Genomic DNA, 22791 nt, shown 5'->3' with positions numbered 1-22791 from the left:
AACCATCTGCCTCCAATTCAGGCCCTTTCCCCAGAGTGGCCTGCGGGTGTGTGTGGGGGGGTGTGACCTGAGCCATGGCTACCAGGAAACTCACCAGCAGGCGTCCTGCTGGGCAGCACCGGGTGCAGCCTGGAGTGTCCAGGTGGGGCACGCTGGCGTCCCTACCGGTTGGCTGGCACAGTGGGCTTAACGCAGCCCTTTGTGGAGTCCAGTGACACTGAACCTGTCCAGCTGGCCTGCCACACCCACCCTGTACTGGGGGTGTGGGGGGAGGCGGACCCTGTACTGGGGGTGTGGGGGGAGGCGGACCCTGTACCTGGGGGTGTGGGGGGAGGCGGACCCTGTACCTGGGGGTGTGGGGGGAGGCGGACCCTGTACCTTGGGGTGTGGGGGGAGGCGGACCCTGTACCTGGGGGTATGGGGGAGGCGGACCCTGTACCTGGGGGTATGGGGGAGGCGGACCCTGTACCTGGGGGTATGGGGGAGGCGGACCCTGTACCTGGGGGTGTGGGGGGAGGCGGACCCTGTACTGGGGGTGTGGGGGGAGGCGGACCCTGTACTGGGGGTGTGGGGGGAGGCGGACCCTGTACTGAGGGTGTGGGGGGAGGCGGACCCTGTTCCTGGGGGTGTCGGGGGAGGCGGACCCTGTACTGGGGGTGTGGGGGGATGTGGGGGGAGGCGGAAACTGCCTATAAACCTGGTTAGATTGGCCCTGGCCTTAGCATCTCTCACTGGGATGAGCTGGGACAGGACCAGGGAAGCCCGTCTGAGGTGCGTGCCTCCACCTGCTGCCCCTGGAAAGGGCTGCTCTGAGTTCTAAGGGTGGAAGCAGCGCCCTTGAGACGAGACTTGGGCGGCAGCTTTTCATTTTGTCTGGCGAGCACGGGCGTCCTTGCCGGAGGCGGGTCTCCAGCACAGGGCGGCCGCCTGCTCTGTCCCGTGGCCGCTCTGCGAGCGGTTTCGCTGGTGAGGCCACTGCCCAGAGTGCCTCTCAGGACAAAGGCGGTTTCCTGTAGGGGCAAACCCAGGAGGCGAGCCAGGCATGGAGGAGGAACACGTTTATTCTTGCGGCAGCCCCAGGAAGCAAGAGCACGGGAAGCTAAGTGGCCCCCTGCGGAGGAAAGGCCGGTCAGGTGAGGACCAGGCACCGTCCTGCCGCAGCCAGGTCAGGGACCCCCCCGCCCCCGCTCCCGGGGGGGGAAGGCGGGTTCGTTCCCTCTGCGCTGTGGTCCAGAGGCCGGTGGCGCTGCGGGCGCTCAGTGTGCCACCCACGGCCGCCTGGGCGGTGGACAGCCCTGTCTCGCCGGGAGCTGCGCCTGCCTAGTGCTCCTCAGCCGAGAGCTGGACCTGCAGCCCGGGGCTGGCCGAGGGAGTGCGGGCAGCCAGAGCCCTGGCTGTTGCCTGGCCTCCCCGGGACCCCCCACCCCCACCCACCACTCCAAGTGGGGCTCCTCTTCAGGGCACAGAGCTGGTCGTCCAAGGAGGGAAAGTTAGAAGTGAAGGCAAGGGAGGGGCAAGGGTCTCTATCACACAGGTGTCCCCCCGAATGTATACACACTGAATTATTATTCATTCCAGTGGCTTAAATCTGAAAAGAAAGAAACCTCCGTTGAGCCATCAGCTGGTAAATGTGTATGCAGCCCGTTCAGTGTGGCTCAGTGGTTGAGCGTCAACCTATGAACCAGGAGGTTCAATTCCGGTCAAAGGCACACGCCTGGGTTGCGGGCTCGATCTCCAGCGGGGGGCGTGCAGGAGGCAGCCGATCAATGATTCTCTCTCATCATTGATGTTTCTCTCCCTCTCCTTTATCTGAAATCAATAAAAAATATATATTTGTTTTAAAGTGTGTATACAGTTTTGGGGACACCCTCTATATTGGGCAGCCCCGTGGGGTTAATGAGGGGCAGGGACTGTGAGTGCCGTGACAATGGGTCGACCACTCGGGACTGTGAGTTCAGTGACAGCACCCCTTGGCCGGGGCGGGCCGGGGCAGGGCCGGGCGAGGTCATTGGCTCTGGGTTACAGTTTCCCACCAGGGGGTCTCCAGGGGGGTTTTGAACATCCTTGGTCTAACCCCCCGGGTTTGAGGCTGCCTTTCGTAAGTTGCCTACTGGGGTGTTTTGTAGCGCGGGCCCGGGAGCTCGTGGCCTGGGCAGAAGGCACAGGGGCCGCAGGGCACCCCGGCGTGGGCGTGTCGGGCCCACTCACGTGCTGCAGCGCTTTGCGGGGCAGCTTCTCCGAGTGGGCGATCCATTCTTTCATCAGGTCCAGGATGATGGGGATGAGGCTGACCACGCCCCCGTAGTGGTTCCTGGCCTCGTCACAGCTCAGGTGGTTCACCACGTCATGGGGGTACCTGCCGGGCCAAGGGGGCCCATGAGCCCCCGCTGCGGGGACTCCCCGCCCGGTGGCAAGCGCCTGCCTGCCCGCAGGCAGGGTGTTCGAGCCTGGCCTCCCTCCGCATCGCCTGGGGAGGTGTTAGTCCTGTGCAGGCACCGGGTGGGGCTCCCTGTTCCCCGGACGCTGTGGGTCAGCAGGTTTGGGGACCGGAGCCCCAGGTAGTCCTGATGCGAAGGAGTTACTAGGACCTGGACAAGGGGCTGTGGAACCTGCTCTGATAGCTGCAAACTACACTGTGTCCCCTGCAGCCTCCTGTCCGCGCCTCTCGGCAGCTCCCTGAGGATTCGGGGCTCTGGGCAGTGGTTCCGGGGCTCAGAATGAGGGCCTCGAATTTCCCACCGGCTTCACCCATTCTACTCAGCTCCCTCTCTACAGAGGACCCCCTCCCCCCATCCCTGCCTGCCCCCTGCCCACAGGAGCACGCCCTGCCTCAGAACCAGGGCCTGAGGGACCTACTTGGCTCTCAGGCTGCTCAGGTCATTGCTTTGGCTCACGAAGGTCTTGCATTTGTCCAGGAAGCTATTGGTGATCGGGGTGCCTGGGTGCAGGGTCTCGAAGCGCTGGCAGAGCCTGCTCAGCTCCGTGCAGATGTCCAGGAACATGAGCAGGATGCGGCGGTCTGTGGAGTTGGTGCAGTAGTGCTCCGTGTAGCTCTGCACCTGCAGGGCAGCGCGTGAGCGAGGGCGGGCAGGAGCCTGAGCCCAGCTGCAGGGGAGCGAGGGCCGGCAGGAGCCTGAGCCCAGCTGCAGGGGAGTGAGGGCGGGCAGGAGCCTGAGCCCAGCTGCAGGGGAGTGAGGGCGGGCAGGGGCCCAGCTGCAGGGGAGTGAGGGCGGGCAGGAGCCTGAGCCCAGCTGCAGGGGAGTGAGGGCGGGCAGGGGCCTGAACCCAGCTGCAGGGGAGTGAGGGCGGGCAGGGGCCCGGCTGTTGCTTTTATGGGACAAGCATCCAGCAGTCCCTCGGGCTCTCCCTGCTCCCAGAACCGCAGGGTCAGGGCCCCGGCACCGGCAGCCTGTGTGCAGCCCCGGTTTCCTCCTCACCTAACCCCGCACCTGCCCCGCACCTGCCCCGCACCTGCCCCAGAGCGGTGGGTGGTGGGCCGTGGGAACCTGGGCTGTGCTGTAACCACAGAGCAGTGTCACCGGCCGCCTGCTGTGTATGGGTGTGGAGGGCAGGGTGAGGGTGAGGAGCCCACACGTCCGGTGGAGGGTCAGATTGTGGGGCCACTTTTACCAAAAGCCTCTGCTGAGCCCCAGCCCAGGTGGGTCTCAGGTGCTGCTCCGCTGACAGAAGCCCACCCGGTGCCGGGATGCGGGCCTCTGAGGGATGGGCCGGAAGGACTTGGGGACAGGCGGGGTCTCGGAGGCACCCAGGCCTGGCTCGGCGTTACGGGTGGGTGTGTCTAGGCCAGGGGTGGGGACCTTTGTCCTGCCACATGATCAGTGTGAGCTGCTCTATTTGGTCAAACAGTTCATTAACACACCCTCATGCCTGGGCCGGGCCAGACCAAAGGATGTCTCAGGCCCCTACGGCCAGTGGGCCCGATGGTCCCCACCCCTGGTCTGGGTCATGTGTGTGTTCATTTTCCGTACGGTTACGTTTTTTCAAGTTAAAGAACCAGGAGAAATATTTACAAAAATTAGGGGAAAAACTGTCTTAAGGGGTGCTGCCAGTAGGGGGTCTGTTCTCCATGGGGGGAGGGGAGGATGGGGTGGAGGGTCTGGGTGTGTGTTCCTGACACTGAGGCTCAAGCCATAACTTCCCAGCAGCTCCCTGGTGCTGAGGCCCCGAGTCCCGCTGGCCCACGCACACAGGGAGACACGGGTAATGAAAACGCGCTGTGCTCGGACCCAGTGGAGCCGGCAGCTGGACCCTCCGTGTCTGCCCCTCAGTACATGCCGTCCAGCCCGGGCCTCAGACGCCCGGACACAGGCTGGGCGTGTTCCGAGGGCCATCTCATGACGTCCGCAGAAACGGAGGCACAGGGAGGCCCCTGGTCACAGAGGAGGCCCGGGCAGAGCGGGGACGAAGCCCTGGTTGCTGAGCCTTGAGCCCGCCTTTGTACCCACTTGTTCCAGTCGCCCTACCCCTGAGCGCGTCCCCCCAGCCAGGATCCCAGGCCTGATGCTGGCATGAGCTTCCCCTCTCTCGGCCTCGGTGCTTCTCATGGTTCCAGCGAGGGCCGGCCCGGTGCTGCCCAGGAATCTCTGGGCCTGGCAGGTGCCCGGGTCCCAGCCCGCCCCGCCCCGCCCCTGGGCGCCACCTGCTCGATGCTGGCGATGGGCTTGATCTTGTCGTGGGCGTTCTCCCGGCAGTGCTCCAGCGCCGCCACGAAGGTGAACTGCTGCTGCTGGAACAGCTTGTACTTCTGCTCGATGCTCCGCAGCGATTCCTTCGCCTCGTTCATGGTCCTCCGGGGGCTCCCTTCAGGCCCGGGAGTCTGGGAGGAAGAGCGAGCGCTGAGGGCCGGGCTGCAGGTGCAGGCCCTCCTGGGGGAGCACCTGGGGGGCTCCCACATCCTGGGGGGCAGGGGCTGCTGTCACCCCCATTTTGCAAGAAGGGAGTGAGCCCTCCCATCCAGCCCCCCACTCCCCCTTGAGAGAGCTGAGCCCGACCCACGCCCATGTATCTCGCAAGGACACATTCTTTGCCATGAAGTGTGACTTTCTTCCCTCCCCGTGGGCGAGAACGTCTCCGGTCCTCAGCCTCTCCACACTGAGTTTCACACACAGACATACACATGCGGGCACGCACGCACACTCACGCACGCACACATACCCGCGCACGCACACACGCTCAGCCTCCAGTGCCTCCCCGTGGTGCCAGCAAAAGCTGGGATCAGGGCATGTGCCCCAGCGTGAGACATCTGAGCCCATCAGCTTGGACCGGGCTGTTTGCGTTGGGCCAGGCAGGGAGGGGCCAGCCCTGGCTGAGACTCCCCAGCTCTGGGCTTGGGGCAGGGCCCTGCCCTCCCTGCTGGCCCCTCCTTCCTGCCTACCCCCATTGGGAGGGGGATGGGAGGGGGATGCTCGCTGGGTGCCTAGGTCCCTGGCTCGGGCCAGGTGTCCGCAGCTCCCCCACAATCTGCTCTGGGAGCAGAAAGGCTGTGGTGGGCTCTGCCCCCGTGACATCATCATTTTGCTGAGCACACGCCGCTTGCTCCAGCTCACAGACCTGTGGGATGTCAGAGTCGGAAGGGGCCTCAGCAGATCAACTCCCCTTACTTCCGGGGGTGGGGGGATACTGACACCCAGGATGTCACAGCAAACTTGCTCCACAGACCCCCGCCCCCTCCCCCCTCCCCAGGCTCCAGGCTGCCTGAGGGCTGAGCAGCATCCTCGAAGCTGCCACGGCCTCTGGGGCACCAGCACACCTGGAGCCCAGGCCTGCACGTGCCCCAGGTGAGCAGGGTCAGGAGGCTGGGCCGGAGGGCAGGTCCCAGTGAGAAGTTACAGGGAAGGACGGGACCAGGAGGACCCATTCCAGGCTTCCTGGCAGGTCCCAGGAGAGGCGTGAGAGCAGGTTGGAGCTGGGGGGGGGGGGGCATTATTGCTGGGTGTCCCTCAGCACCTGAGCCCAGGGCAGGGCTGGCGCCAGAGAGGGCATCTCTGTGGCAAGAGGAGATGGCGTCCTGATGAAAGGAAATGCAAGAACGGACAGAAGATGGCCTCTGTCCGGGATGGTGGGGCCTCTGTCCAGGACGGTGGGGGCCTCTGTCGGGAGGGTAGGGGCCTCTGTCGGGAGGGTGGGGGCAGTGAACCAGAGAACGGGAGGACAGGGAGGCAGCCAAACCCTGGGCGGGAGCTGGACCGCAGCCAGGCCGCCATCAAGGAGCCGCGCCAGAGGGGGCCCTGACAATGGTGCCCGTAAACCCGAGGGGGTCCCTGAAAGTATAAGGGGGAGCACTTCAGCGGCAGCGGCTGAGTCTGTCCCGGGAGCCATAGCGCCTGTGTTTGCCAACAGAGCCGCGCAGCTCGCAGGGGACCGGCGGGCCCAGGGCCAGGCCACCTCCTCCCCACCCAGCACTGCCCCATCTGAGCCGGCACAGGTGGGGAGCCGACGGTGGGGATGCAGCGGGGGCCCCCTGTGTGCTGACCACCTGCCGCATCCCGCCCAGATATGGCCACCCCCACACCTGGAGGCAGCCCCACGGGTCCCCCCCCCTGCCCTCCCCCCCCACCCGGCCTCAGGCTCACCAGGGCCTGGCCTAGCGCACGCACTCACGAGGGGTGGGCAGGGGGGATCAGTGAGTGGGAGTGGCTTAGATCAGGGCGCAGCTAAAGAGAAGGGGAAGCCGGGAGCAGGAACCAGGGGCTACACCGCCGGCACAGGGGCGTGCGGGAGAGGAGCTGGGGCAGGGCAGGTGCCGGGCCCTTAAGCAGAGCCTGGATGGCTCGCCCCATCCTCCTAGGGCCGCAGGCTGCTTGGTGGGGCTCTAGAACCCTGGACGGGCCCGACCTCAAGTCCTCACCACGGCCCTGTGCACAGGGCCCCCAGTTATGCCCCCCCTGGCAGAGGATGAAGCTGAGGTCACGCCAGAACCCCCCACGCCTCTGCCTGACCTTATAAAGTCTGGGCTCTTAACTTGAGTGTCTCCCTCCTTCCCTCTGAGAGGGTCCATAGAGACAAACGTGCCCGACATGAGAGTGAGTGTGGCAGGGGGTGCAGGGGGTGCAACCAAGGGCCTGAAGTGCTGCCTGAGCCCTCCTGGGGGTCCTGCTTCCACTCCCATCGCTGTTCCCTGTTCCTCATTCCAAAGCAGTGAGGACTGGCATTGGGGGCCGCCCGGTGCGCCTGGCTCCCTGCCACTCCCTGGGGCTGCCAAGTCCTCCAGGGATACAGCACTACCTCTGCTGGTGGCCCCCAGAGCCCCCGAGAGCAAAACTGACGGGGTTCTTGATCCTAGTGGCTGGTGACACGCACGCCCGGAATGTCGCGAGAAGAGCTGTAATAAGCTATCCAAAGTGATCGCCCTTGAACGGGAGTCGCTGCCGCCAAATTAGTTGGGATGAAAGGCATGGGGTGCAGACACTTCTCGGTCTCGGGGAGGCGGGAGGGAAAAGTGATTACCCAATAGGTTTCTGGCTTTAATTGATTTGTATTTTCCCAGGCTGCTAAGGAAGATTACATCGTGGTAGGAAAAGCGCCTGGGGCTTAAAATAAATGAGGAAGGCGCGTCATTTCAGAAATGTCCAGGAAGCAAACCCAACCTCGGGTGCAAATTGCAGGCTTGGTTCTTGCACCTTTGTTCGGGGGCTGTCTTTGCCGTTGGGTTTGACAAGCCCCCGAGGTTTGCACGCTTTGAGGAAGCCGTTCTGAGGGGGAGGGAGGAGGCGGGACTCAGCCCCGCACGGTTCTCTGGGCCGGTGACTGGTGGCAAAGGCTTCGGCTAGGAGGCAGGACACCTAGTTCCAGCCCTGGCTCTGCCCGTGATGAACAAGTGACCCTGGCCCACAATGGCCCCCTTCCTGGGCCTCAGTTTACCCAGCTATAAAGCGAGGGGATTCGGGCGGAGGCTCTGCAAGGAGCTTTTGGAGCCTAGTGATCAGTGGAAGGGGAAATGACTTGCCCCAAATCACACAGCCAGCGACTGCTCATCCTCCAAAGTCTCGTGTGCAAAATGGGAATGAAAGTCCCCATTCCTCAGGGTTGTGCAAAGATGAGATGAGATCATGCTACCAGTAGCCCCTGTGTCGTGTGCCCTGACCAGACGCCAGTCACTGCCTAACACTTCAGATATGTTAGCTCCTGGGGTCCTCCCAACACCCCCACTTCATCGGGAAGGAAAGCGAGGCCCGGGGCAGGCTCCCCAGCTGTAAGAGTGCCCGCGGGATTTGAACTCGGGGCAATCTGGACTGACTAGGCCACGCGCCCTCTCCACAATGAGCACACACCGCGGCAGAGCGCAGAAGGGCAGCAAGAGCTAGAGCCGCCCATTCAGGGCTGCGTCCCAAGCCTGCCGGTCCCGCCCCACTGGGATGGACGAGACCCCCACGGCGCCGCACCCTTTTCCCCTCCCCCGACGGGCCCCTGCACCCCGGCTCGCCCCCTCCCCAGTTTCCGAACCTGGGGCTGTAGCCTCTGCTTGTCTACAGCGGCCTTCACTCACAGAACGCCCCGAAGCTGCAGTGCCTCCGTGGGTGCCTGGGGCCCGGGAGAAGCGGGAGGCCAGTCGCAGGGCGTGGAGGGTCGTGGCGTGGAGGGTGGGGAGGGCGCAGTGAGAAGGGGCGGGGCCACGGCCAGATTGTTACCGCGGGTGCCATAGCAATCGGGTCACGTGGCCTCCCGCCCCGCCTCCGGAGGGGTGGCGGGGCCTCCAGGGCTCAGAAGCTGCGAGTTGGGCGGAGGGTTTCCAGCGGGGCCCTTGCCCTCCAGTCGGCCCCATGGATTCTCTTCCCTCTTCAAATCCCCTGCCCTAGCTCTGCTCTCCGTTTTAAAGATGGGGAAACTGAGGCCAGAGAGCCTAACGCCCGGGATCCGCTTTGGTTCATAATGTGCACAGACACAAAACCAGGCGGAGCGCACAACCAGGAACCAGAAGCAGGGTCCGCTTCTGCCGTCGGGGTGCGGTCCGGTCCCAGCACGGGGGTGCACCGGGCGCGCCACAGCGGAAGCGACCCGAGGGGCCGGCTGCGACGCGCAGACGCGGGGGCGCGGCCCGGCGGGGAAGCACCTGCCCTGGAGCGCGAGCCCAGCCCGCGGCGCGCGCCGATGACGTCGCCGGCGTCCCTAGCGACGGCGGTCACTAGGGAGCAGCGCGCGTGGGTGACGTCATGAGGCGGTGCCCCTAGCAACGGTGGTTCTTAGGGAGCGGCCGACGTGGCAGCATGGACGCGACCACCGGCCCGCACCGCATCCCCCCGGAAATGCCCCAGTACGGGGAGAGGCACCACGTCTTCGAGATGATGCAGGTGACCCTGGGGGGCCACGTCTGTTCTCACGAGGTTTCCCCGCTTGCGGAATCTGACTCCTGTGCCACCCTGACCCGGGGGGATACCGCGGTCTGAAGACACCCCACCCCGCGGACCCAGGGGGCAGAAAAGGGGCGAGCCACCCTGACCAGGGTTGGCTCCTGGCTCTGCGTCAGGCGGCTGGGTGGCCTGGAGCGGTCCCTGTCCGAGTCCCCCATCTGTCAAAGGCGGGGTTAGCAGGGTTGAGCTCCAGAGGGCCCGCCCGTGCCGTGGTGTTTCTGAGCTGGGGCGCCCGAGCTCACAGTGGCATGCCCATGCCCACGCCCATGCCCACACCCACGCCCCGAGATGGCCGCCTCCTGGGACAGCAGCGCTTCCCACCTGCCCTTCCTCCTCAGGACCAGGAGTTCCTGGCTGCGCCCAAGCTCCTCCTGGGCGCCCACCTTGACTGGGCCCCCTCCCTGTGTGACCTTAGTCCCCAGCGTGTGCTGCAGGTGACCCTTCTGCACCTGCTGGAGGTCCAGCCACACCGACTCTGAGGGCCAAGGGGCCGCTGAGCCCGCTCCAGAGCCTTTGTCTGCTCTGCTGGGTCTGCCCACCCCCAGGGGCACCTTGGCGACGCCTGTGGTCATTTGAACCTCAACCTGCACACAGGAGAGCAGAGCTCAGGCTATGCACCCGTCTCCATCTCTCCAGCGAGCCTGTGCTTCCTTTGGAAAGTGTTAACTGATAGAGGAGCGGGGAGAGGGAGAGAGAGAGAGAGGCCAGGCTGTCCAGGACTGTGGAGGTAGTTGGCAGGTGAATACTCCGTCCCACCTGGAGGGCCTTTGGTAGCAGCGATGGCCGTGTCCCCCAGCACACGTGTTCTTGGGCACTGGCTGTGACTGTGCCTGGCGCTGGGACAGCGTGAGGCCGTGACGGGACACGGGGCTGCAGCAGCGAATGGTCAGGAAGTCAGCGTGGTCAGGAAGGCACGTTGGCTGAGCTGAGGGCCGAGGCAGCCTGTTCCAAGCCGAGGGAGCAGCCCTGGCCGTGGCTCGCGTGCATGAGAACAGAGAAGGGTCTGTGAAGCACAGAGGGACGAGGCGGGGGGCCCTGGGACCGACTGAGCCAGGGCGAGGCCCCTCCGCAGCAGCACCCACACAGCCCCTCCCTCGTGTCTGCTCACGTGGACCCAAGCGGCCGCCATCAGGGCAGGGGCTGGGTCCCAGGGGGAAGGCGTATTGATGGGTGCAGTGGTGAGACCAGGCCTCCTGGCCTTTATCCACGGTGACCAGGGTGCTGGGCCACCTGAGCTGGGGGCTGTGGGCGCCCCTGCAGGGGTTAACTACCTGGGTGTCTGCCCTGCACCCACAGAGCATGCTGGAGCAGCTTCTGATCCACCAGCCCGCGGATCCCCTCCAGTTCATGATCGAGCACTTGCATCGAAACAACGACTGTGGTGAGCACGCGGGGCCCTCCCTGCGCCTCCCCACCCCCAGCAGCTGGGGGCCGCTCTGTCCTCCGGTGTCTGAAGAAGGGTCCGAACAGGAGAGGGGGGGCTTGGACCATTGGGGCTGGTGGTGAATTGAAGAATTCCCTCATTTCTTCAGGAGCACAACTAGCAATTCTCTCGTGGGGTCATTAAAGGAAACACCTTGTCGTGGCCCACGGAACCCATGATTCATGCTCTCCCGCGCGCCGGCCGATGGCCCCCGCGGGGTGTAAGCTCTGTGATCGCTCGTCAGGTGTAAGTGTGGCGTCTGGTCTACCTAGACAGGCGGCACTCACGGCCACTATTTTCCTCACGGTCTCCTGATGGGCGCCCCTTCGTGAGTTCCAGAGCTCCCATGCCACGGCCCGGGTGCAGGTCGGCTGGACCCACGGCCAGAGCTTGGGACCGGGGCGTGGGGAGGAGAGGCTCTGCCCGCGGGTCCATCTGCCAGGAGCGGGAGGACAGTCTGTCCCGAGTGGCTGTCAGGGGAAGCGGCTCTGTGTCCCTTTCACTGGAGCAGCCTGCTTTGCAGGAGCCAGCCCAGCGGCAGAGCGCTTGGGCAGCCTCAGGGGGAGGCCCGAGTTGCCTGTGGAGGGGCTCAGAGGCTCAGATGAGAAAGGACTCTGAGTAGCTTAAAAAAAAAGGAAGAGAGCCCTAGCCAGTTTGGCTCAGTGGATAGAGCGTCGGCCTGCGGTCTGAAGGGTTCGATTCCTGGTCAGGGCACATGCCCGGGGTGCGGGCTCAATCCCCAGTGTGGGGCGTGCAGGAGGCAGCCGATCAATGATTCTCATCATTGATGTTTCTATCTCTCCCTCTCCCTTCCTCTCTGAAATCAATAAAAAAATTTTTTTAAAAAATGGAAGAGAAAGGAGACGCCAGGCCCATGAGCCGGGCACACCGGTCGCCACCACGAGCTCTGCCCGCAGGTGCCAGGCGTAGCTGCAGAGCTCCGAGGGAGGACCCTCGCAGACCTGGGCCGGAGGTTCCGGTTCCGAGAGCCCAGCGGCCTTTTCTGAGCCTCCCGCGGGGCAGGAATGAGCACTGATGTTGACTGTGAGCTCGGTGCCGGGAGCACCCCTTCAGCTGCCCACTGTGCCTCCCTGCCTTCCCGCCCAGACGGCCATGGCCATGATCTCCGTTCACACAGCGGGAGGTCCACCTGGGCCAGTGAGTCAGGTTGTCCCGCCTCCTCCCAGCCACGCAGCCGCCTGTGATCCCTGGAAGCCGGCTCTCACCCTCTGCTTCCCCGGTGGCTGGTGCGGAGGGAGAAGGTTCTGGACTCGCCCAGTGAGTGAGCACGCGGTGGGCAGCCCCCACACCGCGGGACCAGCAGCTCCGGGACAAAGCGGGCGTTCAGAGTAGCCCTGGGCGACACGGACGCCCTAATCCTAACCCTAACCCTAACCCTAGCCCGAGATGGCCGTGGTGTGAGCTGCGCTGTGGAGCGTGCGCTGCGTTGCTTAGCAGGCGTTTGCCGGGAAAGCTGCGGAGGAGCCCGCCCCCGAGGGCTTTCTGGTGAATTTAAATGGTCTCCTCGTTAGGCCTCCTCGTTAAGCCTCGATGGGCGCAGAGGACGAGAGCCTTTGATTCCGTTTTAAGTGGTTGGAAGCAGTTGGTTGCCGGTGGCAGCCCGCAGCCTGCGTGATGCTGTTGATAAGTAATTACTCACCAGCAGGGCGGTAGGTTTAAGCAGCTGAAGTTAAGCAGGTAAATGTGCACGAGAACCTGGGCGGGGGAGGCCGTGGCTGTTCCCTTCTAGGCATTTCCACGGATGAGAAAGGACTCTGGGTGTCACTTACGGGGTCTGTTGAGGCTTCCCCAGCAGCCCCTGAGACCTGTTGCTTTGTCGAGATGGACGTGCAACTTAGGAGTCCCCCCGTCCCCCAAATGCTCCTGTTGGACTGCGTTCCCCTTCTCCGCGGGTTCCGCAGGCCCTGAGCCTGCTGGGTCTGGCCCAGGGTCCGAGGACCTTGAGGGGAGGCCTGTGACCAGAGCTCTGGTTAAGCGGCAGCCAGGAGAGGGGTACACAGGCCAGACCACGCCCCGCCTGCACCTCCTCTGGCTCTGGCAAGCAGGCCCTCTCCCACGGTCCCACGGCCCCAATGCACAAGGCCCTCCCCCTTGGCCACCCTCCCCCCTTGGCTCCCCTCCCCCACACCTGTCGTGGCACCCCAGCTCCACTCTCCCTCAGCTGCTCACCTGACCCTCTGTCCCCACAGCCACCTCATTTCCAGGGCGGGGGGTGGGGGGCGGTGCTCTGAGGTCACTGGTCAGGTGAGCCCAGATGGGGTGCAGCCTGGGAGATGCTCTCCCTGGTGGCCCTGCAGGGCCTGGTTCCTGGGTGACAGTGGGGGCACATCCGGGGCAGCCCCACAGCCCACGTTCCAGCCACGGCTGCAGTGTCTGGTGCCTGGGCAGTCAGTGCTGTGTCCCCCCACGCTGCATTGCTCCTGGGGGGGGGAGGCGGTGGCCCTGCCTGGCTCCTCCTGTGCAGGATTCTGCCAACCTCTCGGCCCTTGGACTCAGGGCGTCGGCTTCCTGCCGCTCGCGCCCAGGAATGCTGAGGGCAGAGGGCACCATTGGCAGGAGGCAGCCATGGTGGTGACAACGGTGGCGCCTCAGGACAGCCGAGGGGGAGGTCCGGGCTGTGCAGGGGGAGACCTCGGGGAGCCTGCCGTCGGGGGGACAGCGACACCCCGGCTGCTCAGCTGTGGCGCAGGCGTTGGGTTGGGGGAGGACGACAGTCCTGGCGAGATGACAGGTGAGGAAGTAGGAGTGAGGCTGCCCGCCCCTGGACCCCAGGGCGGCCAGGCCGTCCCACTGAGCAGGACACACCAGCCTCCGGTGGAGGTCAGCCCTCTGGGCCCTGGAGGACTTGAAGGTCACAGCCCTTTGGCCAGAAGAATGCTGGGAGCGAGCCGCCCCGGAGGGAAGTGTGTGGCTGTGCTGGGCGGAGCCTCGCAGCGCCTCCCGCAGGCGGCCAGGCCGTGGAGGGGCTCCAGGCGCACCTCCTGACCCCCACCCCGACCCACATCACCCCCCACAGGAGAGGGGGCGTCCGAGAAGCAAGTTCTGCCCCTCACACATGGGTGGGGCCGGTGAGCCAGACTTGCGAGTGTTTCGCGACGCAGAAACAGCCGTGCTCTAGAGCCACCCGTTGGAAATCCCACAGCGGCAGAGCTGACACAGTGTCCCGTCACGCGTGTTCTGAGGAGAGAGTGGTCCCGTGTCCCAGGCGGGCAGAGGAGGACCCCTCCGTGTCAGTGCCCAGCCTCCGGCCCAGCGCCCAGCACGGAGGAGGCGCTCCGTGAGCACTGGGGGACTCAGCTTGAATGACCTTGGACTTTCTCCCCGCATTTTCCCTGGAGACGAGCAGGTGCTGTGAAGCTGGGCAAAGCTGCTAACCCAGGCCGCCTGCTGGGTGTGGGCTGCTGCTCCCTCCATCGTGGGCCCTCTAGGTCCTTCTCGGCGTCCACTCCCAGCTGGGGATGGCGCCCGTCCGTCCTCTGCACGGACCACCTCTGTCCATCATCCCACCTCTGCTCTGTGCCCCTGGCTCCGCACCGTTAGGGGAGGGATCGGGGTCCAGGTGCCATGTTCCGGTTCCTGCGGTTCCTGGGTTCCTGCGTTTGGAGCCCAGCTCGAGCACCTCCCACCCTGGGGACCTTCAGATGCTGGTCTTCAGGCAGCTGCCCCTCGAGGTGGCCTGGGAGCCACGGTGGGGATTCTGGGCGGGGAGAGGTCCCTGCCCCTACCTGCAGGCTCCCCATACTCCCCTCTGCAAAATGGCAGGGAACGCAGTTCACTAAGTAAGAGGGCATGAATATAGGGGGGAAGCTTCCGAGGTCGATTTACATAAAATGCCGCTTCATCCCTGAGACAAAGCCCCTGTTTAAATGCTTGACGTTCGGAATCTCAGTTGTTCCTGATACTTATTAGTTTGGCAAACTCACCGCGTCCGTCCGTGTTCCCTCGGAGACAGAAAAATGAGCCGTCTGGGGGATCACTTACCTCTACGCACAGAGAATGTTCTCTGGCGGGAACCGCGGTTACAAACGTGTCACCTGCAGAAAACGAAACCGGGAGGAGGGATAAAGGCTGTGCACCCAGCGTCGGAGGGCGGGAGGGGCTCTGCCGAGCGCACGCGGTGACGCGTGCCCCTTCCTCCCGCAGTGCCGAAGATCGTGGTCCTGGGCCCGCCCGCCTCGGGGAAGACAACCATCGTGAGTGTGTCCCCTGCGTGTGCGACGCGGTAACACCCCCAAAGCGGGACGAGGCTGCGCTCAGCGACTCCGTCCTTCCCCGTCTCCGGCTTCTGACTTACTGTAAATCAGAAGACGCCTTGATCGATAAGCCAAATTAACGTGGAGTCTTGTATTATTACGCTCGCGCTGGCGGGCTCAGAGCAGAGTGTCTCTGTCAAATTCTGGGCCCCACGTGGAGGAAGTCTTTCCTATTCATACTTTTTTTCAGCTCTTTGTTTTCCACATTTGGAACGAGACTTCCGGGCCTTCTGAGGAAGGGCCTGCGCGCTGGGAAGGGGCCGTGAGACCACATCTCCAGGCCTGGCCTGGCGCAGCACTGACAGCTCTGTCTGGGGCATGGTTTCTGGCCTCTCTGGAGTGGGAGTTGTCTTATTTTCCCCATTATTTAAGCAAGCAAGCGTTTACAGAAGCCAGAATAGCAGGGTTAAAATTTTAAACAGCAGTTTTTACCCAAGATAGAGGTTACTGTGCTTCAATTCTTTTTTATTCTAAAATGTATTTTTATTGATTTCAGAGAGGAAGGGAGAGGGAGAGAGATGGAAACATCAGTGATGAGAGAGAAACACCCATCAGCGGCCTCCTGCACGCCCCACACTGGGGATCGAGCCCAAAGCCTGCCCATAAGACTCCGACGCTCAACCAGCTGAGCCCCAGGCCAGGTCGCCTCGCAGCACCAGGCCCGGCACTCTGCTCTCACCCGACAGCGTCTGCTGGGGAGGCCCAGGCCTCCTGGAGAGCGCCCCGAGGCCATGCTGAGGCTGGGGGTGGCCTCTGCACTGGCTGGGCTCCCCGAGCCGTGTTGGAGCCGGTGGCGGCCGGGCGTGAGGGCTCCTTGGGCCGAGGGCCTTTGTCCCCCAGACGGTCGCCACTGTCCCTGCTCTGGCTCTGCTCTGAGCCCAGGGAGCGTTGACGCAGCATCTGTGACTCAAGCAAGAGACCTTCTGTCAGGCCCCGCCCCTCCCCGAGGCGGGCAGGCCCACAGTGCTTAGCTGCCCGCTCCCCCCCCCCGCCCCCGCATGGGGGGACACATAGCACCTCTCTTCACAATAAGGCGACATCCAGTAAAATCCAGGCAGAGGCCCCCAAGGGCTGTCTGCTGACGCGTCACCGCGTTTCCAGCGTGAGGAGCGAGCGGAGAGGGTCAGGCTCATGCCTCCCGATGCCAACATGGCCAGGGGTCGGCTTGGCGTTGAGAGCCTTCTATGCGTTATTATCCCTGAGGACTCACTCTCCCCTGTGTCTGTAGTAGCTGTGAATGAGCCTACACATGGGACAGGAGAGGCCGCCTCCCCGTCCCTAAGAAAAAGCCAGCATCGCCCTGGCTGGTGTGGCGCAGTGGGTAGAGCGTCGGCCTGCTGACTGGAGGGTCCCCTGCATTCGATTCCGGTCAAGGTCACATGCTCGGGCTTCGGGCTCGGTCCCCGTGTGGGGCGAGCAGGAGGCAGCCGACCAGTGATTCTCTCTCCTCACTGAGGTTTCCATCTCTCTGTCCTTCTCTGAAATCAACCAGAAAAAGAAGTCAGCATCGAGGGTGCCCGCCCACATTTAGGGTACATCTCCGTTCCCTGTCTTGAGGTCACAGCTCATGGCCCGCGGGCTCCACCACGCACAGCCAGCAGCAGGGGGCAGGGGTTTAGCTCCTGAGCAGGTGGGCTGCTGGGGGTGCCGCCGGGGTTGTCTCCCGGAGCCTCCTGTAGAGACAGTGACGCCCCCCTGTGGCCAGGCTGGGCTCACGGAACAGGGAAGGGCCTGGGAGTGTCCTGGGGTTCCCTCCATTATGGCTATGGCTTCTGCTTCCTGCAGGCCATGTGGCTCGCCAAGCACCTGAAGACCAACCTCCTCACCCTGGACAGCCTGCTGGCCATGGACCACTCGGAGCTGGCCGAAGGGGCCCGGAGGCACTACGAGAGGAAGAGGGTAGGGCTGGCCCCCCACAGAGCGCTGTCTGACTGCCAAGTCCCAGGCTTCCTGCCCCATGGCCTGCCTGGCACTCGGGGAGCAAGTGCTGCCCCCTCACTGTCCTCTCCCTCCTCCTGTGCCTTCCCCTGCCCCCTGCCCTCCCCTGCCCCTGCCCCCCTGCCCTCCCCTGCCCCTGCCCCCCTGCCCTCCCCTGCCTCTGCCCCTGCCCCCTGCCCTCCCCTGCCCCCTGCCCCTGCCCCTGTGCCTTCCCCTGCCTCTGCCCCTGCCCCCCTGCCCTCCCCTGCCTCTGCCCCTGCCCCCTGCCCTCCCCTGCCCCCACGGTCCTGCAGGAGCCAGAGTGTGGGGTTACAGCTTGAGGGCCGCCAACGTTGGGAGTAGGAAGATGGTTTTACAAAGAAAGTGGAATCTCACTTTCTGCAGGAGACAAGCTTGGGGCGGGGCGGGGGAAGGGGGGAAGGGGCTTATTTCCAGGGGAAGATGCTTTTGGGTGTAAAGTTCAGCGGAGAGAGGAGGGCGGTTAGGAAATTCCTCCCGGGATTCCTTAGGCTGACGGTCAGCACATTTCAGGCCACACGGCCTGCTTTCAGGGGGCCTTGTTGGGGTTCTCTGGCCGGCAGCCCGGGTGCAGGGGAGATGAGAGGCAAGGACGTGGGGGCGGGTCAGGGAGGACAAGCGTCTCAGGGGCTGAAGGAAGGGGTGCACGCTGCCCTGCTAGGGGCCTGGTCGCAGGTGGCGCCCGCGGGCCGGTGGCCTGCTGTTTGGAGCCAGCACGGCCCCTTTGAAAGGAGCTGCTGGGTGCGGCCGAGTGAGCGGAGGAGGAGGGGCCGGGGCTGCCCCTGGGCTGTGCCCGCGGGGCTTCGCTGGGCCCCATCGGTGTGTCCCCAGTTCTCCGAAAAGAGCCAGGCGCTGGGGCTGGGGCTGGGGCGGGAGAGCCTGGCGGCTCTGGAAGGGGGCCTGGCTCCCACAGGCAGCTCAGCGGGGTGTGGAGAAGGCCCGGAGCCCCGCTCAGCTCTGTGACACATCAAAGCTGGCATCTGGACAGCACCCGGCGGGGGGCACCCAGGAGGGGCCGCTCAGAGTCAGCAGCCCGTCCCCCGTCCCCCGCTGCGCAGACTGGGGGGCACCGCGCCCCCGACCTGTCGCCTTTCAGCTCCTGTTCTTTGATTGCACAGTTCCCCCCACCCCCAAGCGTCCCTGTGTCCCATGCATCCCTACCTGTTTGAACGAATGGGTGTTGTCAGGGAGGGAGATGGGTCCCTGGAAGCTGGCTTTGGATGTCAGCTGGCCCTGCCTGGGGACGGAGGGGACGGAGGGGTCAGGAGAGGGTAGGAGGGGCGATGCTCCCTGCCCCCCCCCCCTCCCGCCAGCCTGGGAAGTGCCGAGAGAGCTGGGGGATACGGGCAATGGCGGAAACAGCCCCCCGTCCAGCAGCTTCTCCGGGAGCTCAGAGCCTGAGTTTGCTGAAGATGCGGGATCTGCGGGCGTGGCCCTCGGGCCAGCACAGCCCCTGGGAGCCTGGGCCCTGGCCCGCCGAACGCGCCCTCACTCCCCTGTGCTCCTTCCTCAGTCGGTGCCCAGCGTGCTGCTCGTCAGACTGGTCCAGGAGCGCCTGCTCGAGGACGACTGCGTCAGCCGGGTGAGAGCCCCACGGGGCTGGCGCTGGGGGAAGGGGCGTGGGGTGGTCACCAGGTGGAGGGAGGGCGAGGGCGAGGGTCCCATCCCGAGCGGAGATGACCGGGGGCCATGGCCAAACTGGAGCTCGGGGAGGGTCAGGCCGTGGACGTGGGTTTCACCTTGGATGGAGGGAAAAGGACAAGGTGGAATCTGGGGTGCCCATCAGCCCACCACGGGGTCACGGGGGGCCTTTAATGGAAGGACAGTGTGGACGTGGGGGCGGGGGTAGATGAGGCAACCAGCCAGCGCCGATGACGCAATCTGAGAGCAGAGCACAGGGAGCGGACACCCTGGACCGGGAGGGGCAGTGGGGTCTGGGGGCACCCCAAACTCTGAGCCCTCAACCTGAGGATTCGGGTGCCACCTCTGAGTAGATGGAGCCAGAGTGGAGTGAATTGTACGACAGACACCAGCGGGTGTCCCAGGACACCCCCCCGCCCCCCCCACACACACACACTGGAATTGGTGACCAGAACCAAAAAGAGGGTGGAGAGGGTGGGGGGTGTGGAGGGCGAAAGGTGGAACAACAGGTACAGGGAGTGTCTGCTGTGCACCCACGGGCGCTCCCCCCCGCCCCCACCGGGCTCTACACCGGCTCCTCGGGGCCTCCCGGGAGCCCTCGCCGGGCGGCACGTTGCTTCCCATTTCACGGGTGAGGAGACTGGGGCGTGGCTGTGCGATTTCGGAGGGAGCGGGAGGCTCCCAGGCCCTTGCCCACCGCCAGCGCCAGCGCCAGAGCGTCATGAACTCTAAGCGATGGCAGCTGCGTCGAGCTCCAGGGCCACACTGTGCGGGTAACGAGCGCGGCGGGCTGGATGTGTCCCATGCACATTCATACTTACAGCGACATGAGTTAGCGCTGTTATGCCTGTTTTGGCAATGGGGCTACCGACTGACGCTGGTCGCCTGGGACACCGGCCTGGCACCTTGTCCACAGGCAGGTGCTCTGCGCAAAGCGGCCGTGACGTCACACTGGGCGTGACACTGTGGGCGTGACGCCGGGGCCCTGAGGGCTGCGTGCCGCACCCACAGCCTCATTCAGGCTCACGGAGCCCAGAGTGCGAGAGGCGGTCGGAGCCGTTTCAGGGACGGGCCTCTGGGATTGCGGGGCCTCGCTCAAGGTCCCGCCGTCCTCCCCGGACGAGACGCACACGGAGCCCCGCTTCAGCCGCTCGGCGCCTGTCCTGCGGGCGCTCGCTCGTCCTGTCCCCGCCCGCGGGTGGGCACTGCCCTCCCTGCGGCCTCACCTCAGGGTTCTGATCTGATGGCGCCCAAGCTGCAGGTACCTGCAGAGTAAAGACATGGCTCCTTTCATGGCTTTAAAAAAATTTTTTTTAATCTTATTATTTTTTATTGATTTCAGAGAGGAAGGGAGAGGGAGAGTTAGAAACATCGATGATGAGAAAAGATCATTGATTGGCTGCCTCCTGCACGCCCCGCACCGGGGATCGGGCCTGCACCCCGGGCATGTGCCCTTGACCAGAATCGAACCCGGGACCTTTCAGTCTGCAGGCCGACACTCTATCCACTGGGCCACACCAGCCGTGGCCTTTCGTTGGCTTTGACATTTCTCCTGAGCTTCCAGGGCCCGGCCCCCTGTCCGTGTCTCCTGGGGAGACGGGACCCGGGTGGAGGCGAGGCTGCTGTCTGTGCGCTGGGGCTGCTCCAACCAGACAGACCCCCTCCAAAGCAAACAGCGTCCTGGCTGCGTGTTCATGTGTGTGGGGATGGTGGTGGTTTAGCTGCTCGGGGCTGGGCCTGGGGACTGAGAGCTCGGGGCCAGCGCGCAGGGAGAGATGGTGCACGCGCACCGGCAGGACTCCGCAGCGGGCGGCGCGGCCCCCTCTCTGCGGCAGATGCCATCTCTTTGAAGAATGGCTTTGAAGTGAGTCGCGGCATTGAGACCAGGAGCTGGCACTGTGATGGGCCCTGTCACAGGGAGGCGGGCTCTGGGCGGGCCCCTCGGCCTTTCCATCTCCAGGGCAGAGGAAGCAGCAGCGGGCAGTGGGCTCAGGGCGTGGGGGGCTCTGCCCCACGGGCTTCCGCGTCTGTCACTGTGTCTGCGCCCCACTTGTCTGAATGGCTGAGTCCCTTTCCTTTTGGGGCGCCTCACCCACCTCCCTGTGTCTCCCAGTCTTGTCTTCGTGTTGCCATGGGGGGGGGGGGTGTGCGCGGAGTGTCACTAAAATATGAGTGGATTTATTTCTTGGCTGCAGGACGCTCACATGGCTCAGAGCTCAAAAGGCACCCAGTGCTCCATGCTCCCGCCCTGGCGCCCTGCTTCCCGGGAAAAGTCCTCCTGAAGCCCCTTCCACACACACAGAAGAGTTTGTTTTTTTTTAAATATATTTTTTATTGATTTCAGAGAGGAAGGGAAAGGGGGAGAGAGAAGCATCAATGATGAGAGAGAATCATCGATTGCCTGCCTCCTGCACGCCCCCCACTGGGACTGAGCCCACAACCCCGGTATGTGCCCCGACCGGGAATTGAACCTGGGACCCTTCAGTCCGCAAGCCCATGCTCTATCCACTGAGCCACACCAGCCAGGGCTGTTTGTCTTTTGAAGCGAAAGTCACTGTGTCCCTCCCCTGCCAAGACCCCCCCGCTTCCCGTCCTTCCCGGGCCTGCCCCTCCTCTGCGCTGCTGCCTCTGGCCTCCTCCAGCCTGGCACCGGCGGGTGAGAGTCAGGGTCCCAGCAGAGCGGGCGGAGACTGCCCTGCCTCCTGCGCCGTGCGAGCATCCTGTGGGCGCCGGGGCTCCGCTTGTGAGCTGCCAGGTCTGCAGGTCTCCCTCCCCAGCACCTGGGCAAGAGGTCAGCTGGCCGCCAGCCAAAAGCAGAGGCACAGGAACAGAGCCCGGCCACGCCGGGAGGTGGGGGTGAAGAGAAGTTCAGAAATGACTGCCGTGCCCACGATTCACCGGCCTGGCGTCTCGTGGTGGTGAAAGCGGGGAGGGTAAGAGCCCAGGCCAGGGCTGGCCCATCAGGACGGAGACATGGGCGACGGTTCGCGGCACTTATTGGCACAGCGCGTGCAGACCCCGCGCTAGCCCGAGGCACTTTCCGGTGGAACCCGCACCGCGGTCCTGTGGGTTCTCCCAGCTAAGACCGTGGGCACTGCTGTGCGCCAGGCCCGGGCCAGGCCACGTTAGGGACGGACGGAACGAAGCGGCCACACGAGGCCGGGCTTCCGAGGTGCGAGCAGGGGTGGGAGCGTCTCCCCGTTACAGACCAGCAGCCGCGGCGCCGACACCCCCTGCTGGCCCCACGGAAGGGCCTGCGGGTCCTGGGAGGAAAGCGGACCTTCCGGAAGCTCAAGTTCAAAACACCTGGCTCCCATCTCCCCTCCCTGAGCCGGAGGACGGGCCCATTCAGTGCAGACCTGGGACCACGCTGCTGGCCCCCCTCCTGGTCAGGCGGGGCCACACTTCGCCCCCCGCCAGCAGCAGGGGGTCCCTTATTGTACATCAGATGTCGACAGACTCTGCCGTCTCAGGTTAGCTTTTTTATCGCATTTAATGTGGACGCCCCGCTACTCCCCGACCAAGGGGGGGGGCCCCCGAACACTGGGACCGACTTTCAGGCTCGCTCGGCAGGGCAGGCTCCTGGGGTCCCCTCTGCCCCCGCGCCCCCGCGCCAGTGTTGGCGGTGGGAACACCGCGGGGCACTTCTTCTAATACAGAGGCCGCCAGGGCCGCAGAGCACACTTTCGGGGCCCTCCCCCGGGGCGTCTCTGGCCCCTGGGATTGAGGCCGGGTGGTTGGCTGTAGGGGTGATGCAGGGCTCCTTAGTGGCCCGTGTGGCCCCGTCTGCCGGCCGAGCTGCAGCACCTCCCCCCCCCCTCCACTGTGCCCCGTGGGGGCAGAATCGCGGGATGTGCGTGAAGGCCCTCACTGCCCAGGGGAGGAAAATGCTGTTGGCAACGCAGGACAAGCCTGGTGCCTGAGCAGCAGGGGGACTGAGAGCGCAGGGCCCTCGGCGACTCCGAGCCGGGGGGAGGGGGGGGTTGGGGGGGTGGGGGTGGTGGTGAGGGGGGAGTGAGGTGGGGGGGCTGGCTCCCCAGGCGTGCAGTCTCCCACACGTCCTCCCCTGCAGGCGGCTCCCGGGGCCACCACAGACCTCTGCTGTGAATATGACGTTAAGATACTTTTT

At 64.7% G+C, this 22791-nt stretch overlaps 2 protein-coding genes across 4 annotated transcripts in view; one reads left to right on the top strand and one right to left on the bottom strand.

Annotated features, from left to right (window-relative positions):
- Window positions 1-1043: 1043 nt before the first annotated feature.
- Window positions 1044-8589, bottom strand: SPACA9 (sperm acrosome associated 9). Of its 2 annotated transcripts, XM_081103614.1 has the most exons (5): window positions 8464-8589; window positions 4661-4837; window positions 2857-3059; window positions 2209-2356; window positions 1044-1111 (listed from the first exon to the last, which is right to left on the bottom strand). In XM_081103614.1, the coding sequence occupies exons 2-5, from the start codon at window positions 4802-4804 to the stop codon at window positions 1100-1102; spliced, it is 507 nt and encodes a 168-aa protein (XP_080959740.1). In that variant the 5' UTR covers window positions 4805-4837; window positions 8464-8589; the 3' UTR covers window positions 1044-1099. The 2 variants fall into 2 exon arrangements, with proteins under 2 accessions (XP_080959740.1, XP_080959739.1); XM_081103613.1 differs by having other exon boundaries at window positions 1044-2356.
- A 584-nt stretch (window positions 8590-9173) lies between these two features.
- The window catches only part of AK8 (adenylate kinase 8), a 60426-nt gene continuing 46808 nt past the window's right edge, over window positions 9174-22791 (top strand). For both annotated transcript variants that reach the window (XM_081104049.1, XM_081104048.1), the window contains exons 1-5: window positions 9174-9308; window positions 10665-10749; window positions 14956-15005; window positions 16851-16964; window positions 18535-18603. In XM_081104049.1, the coding sequence (XP_080960175.1) occupies window positions 9225-9308; window positions 10665-10749; window positions 14956-15005; window positions 16851-16964; window positions 18535-18603 (402 nt within the window). In that variant the 5' untranslated portion in view covers window positions 9174-9224. The remainder of the gene's footprint in view (window positions 9309-10664; window positions 10750-14955; window positions 15006-16850; window positions 16965-18534; window positions 18604-22791) is intronic.

The sequence above is a fragment of the Myotis nattereri genome (genome assembly GCF_964212035.1).
Source record: "Myotis nattereri genome assembly, chromosome: 12".
NCBI classification, from domain to species: domain Eukaryota; kingdom Metazoa; phylum Chordata; class Mammalia; order Chiroptera; family Vespertilionidae; genus Myotis; species Myotis nattereri.
The sequence above is the reverse complement of the archived record's forward strand: the minus strand, read 5'-3'. Positions and strand labels throughout refer to the sequence as shown.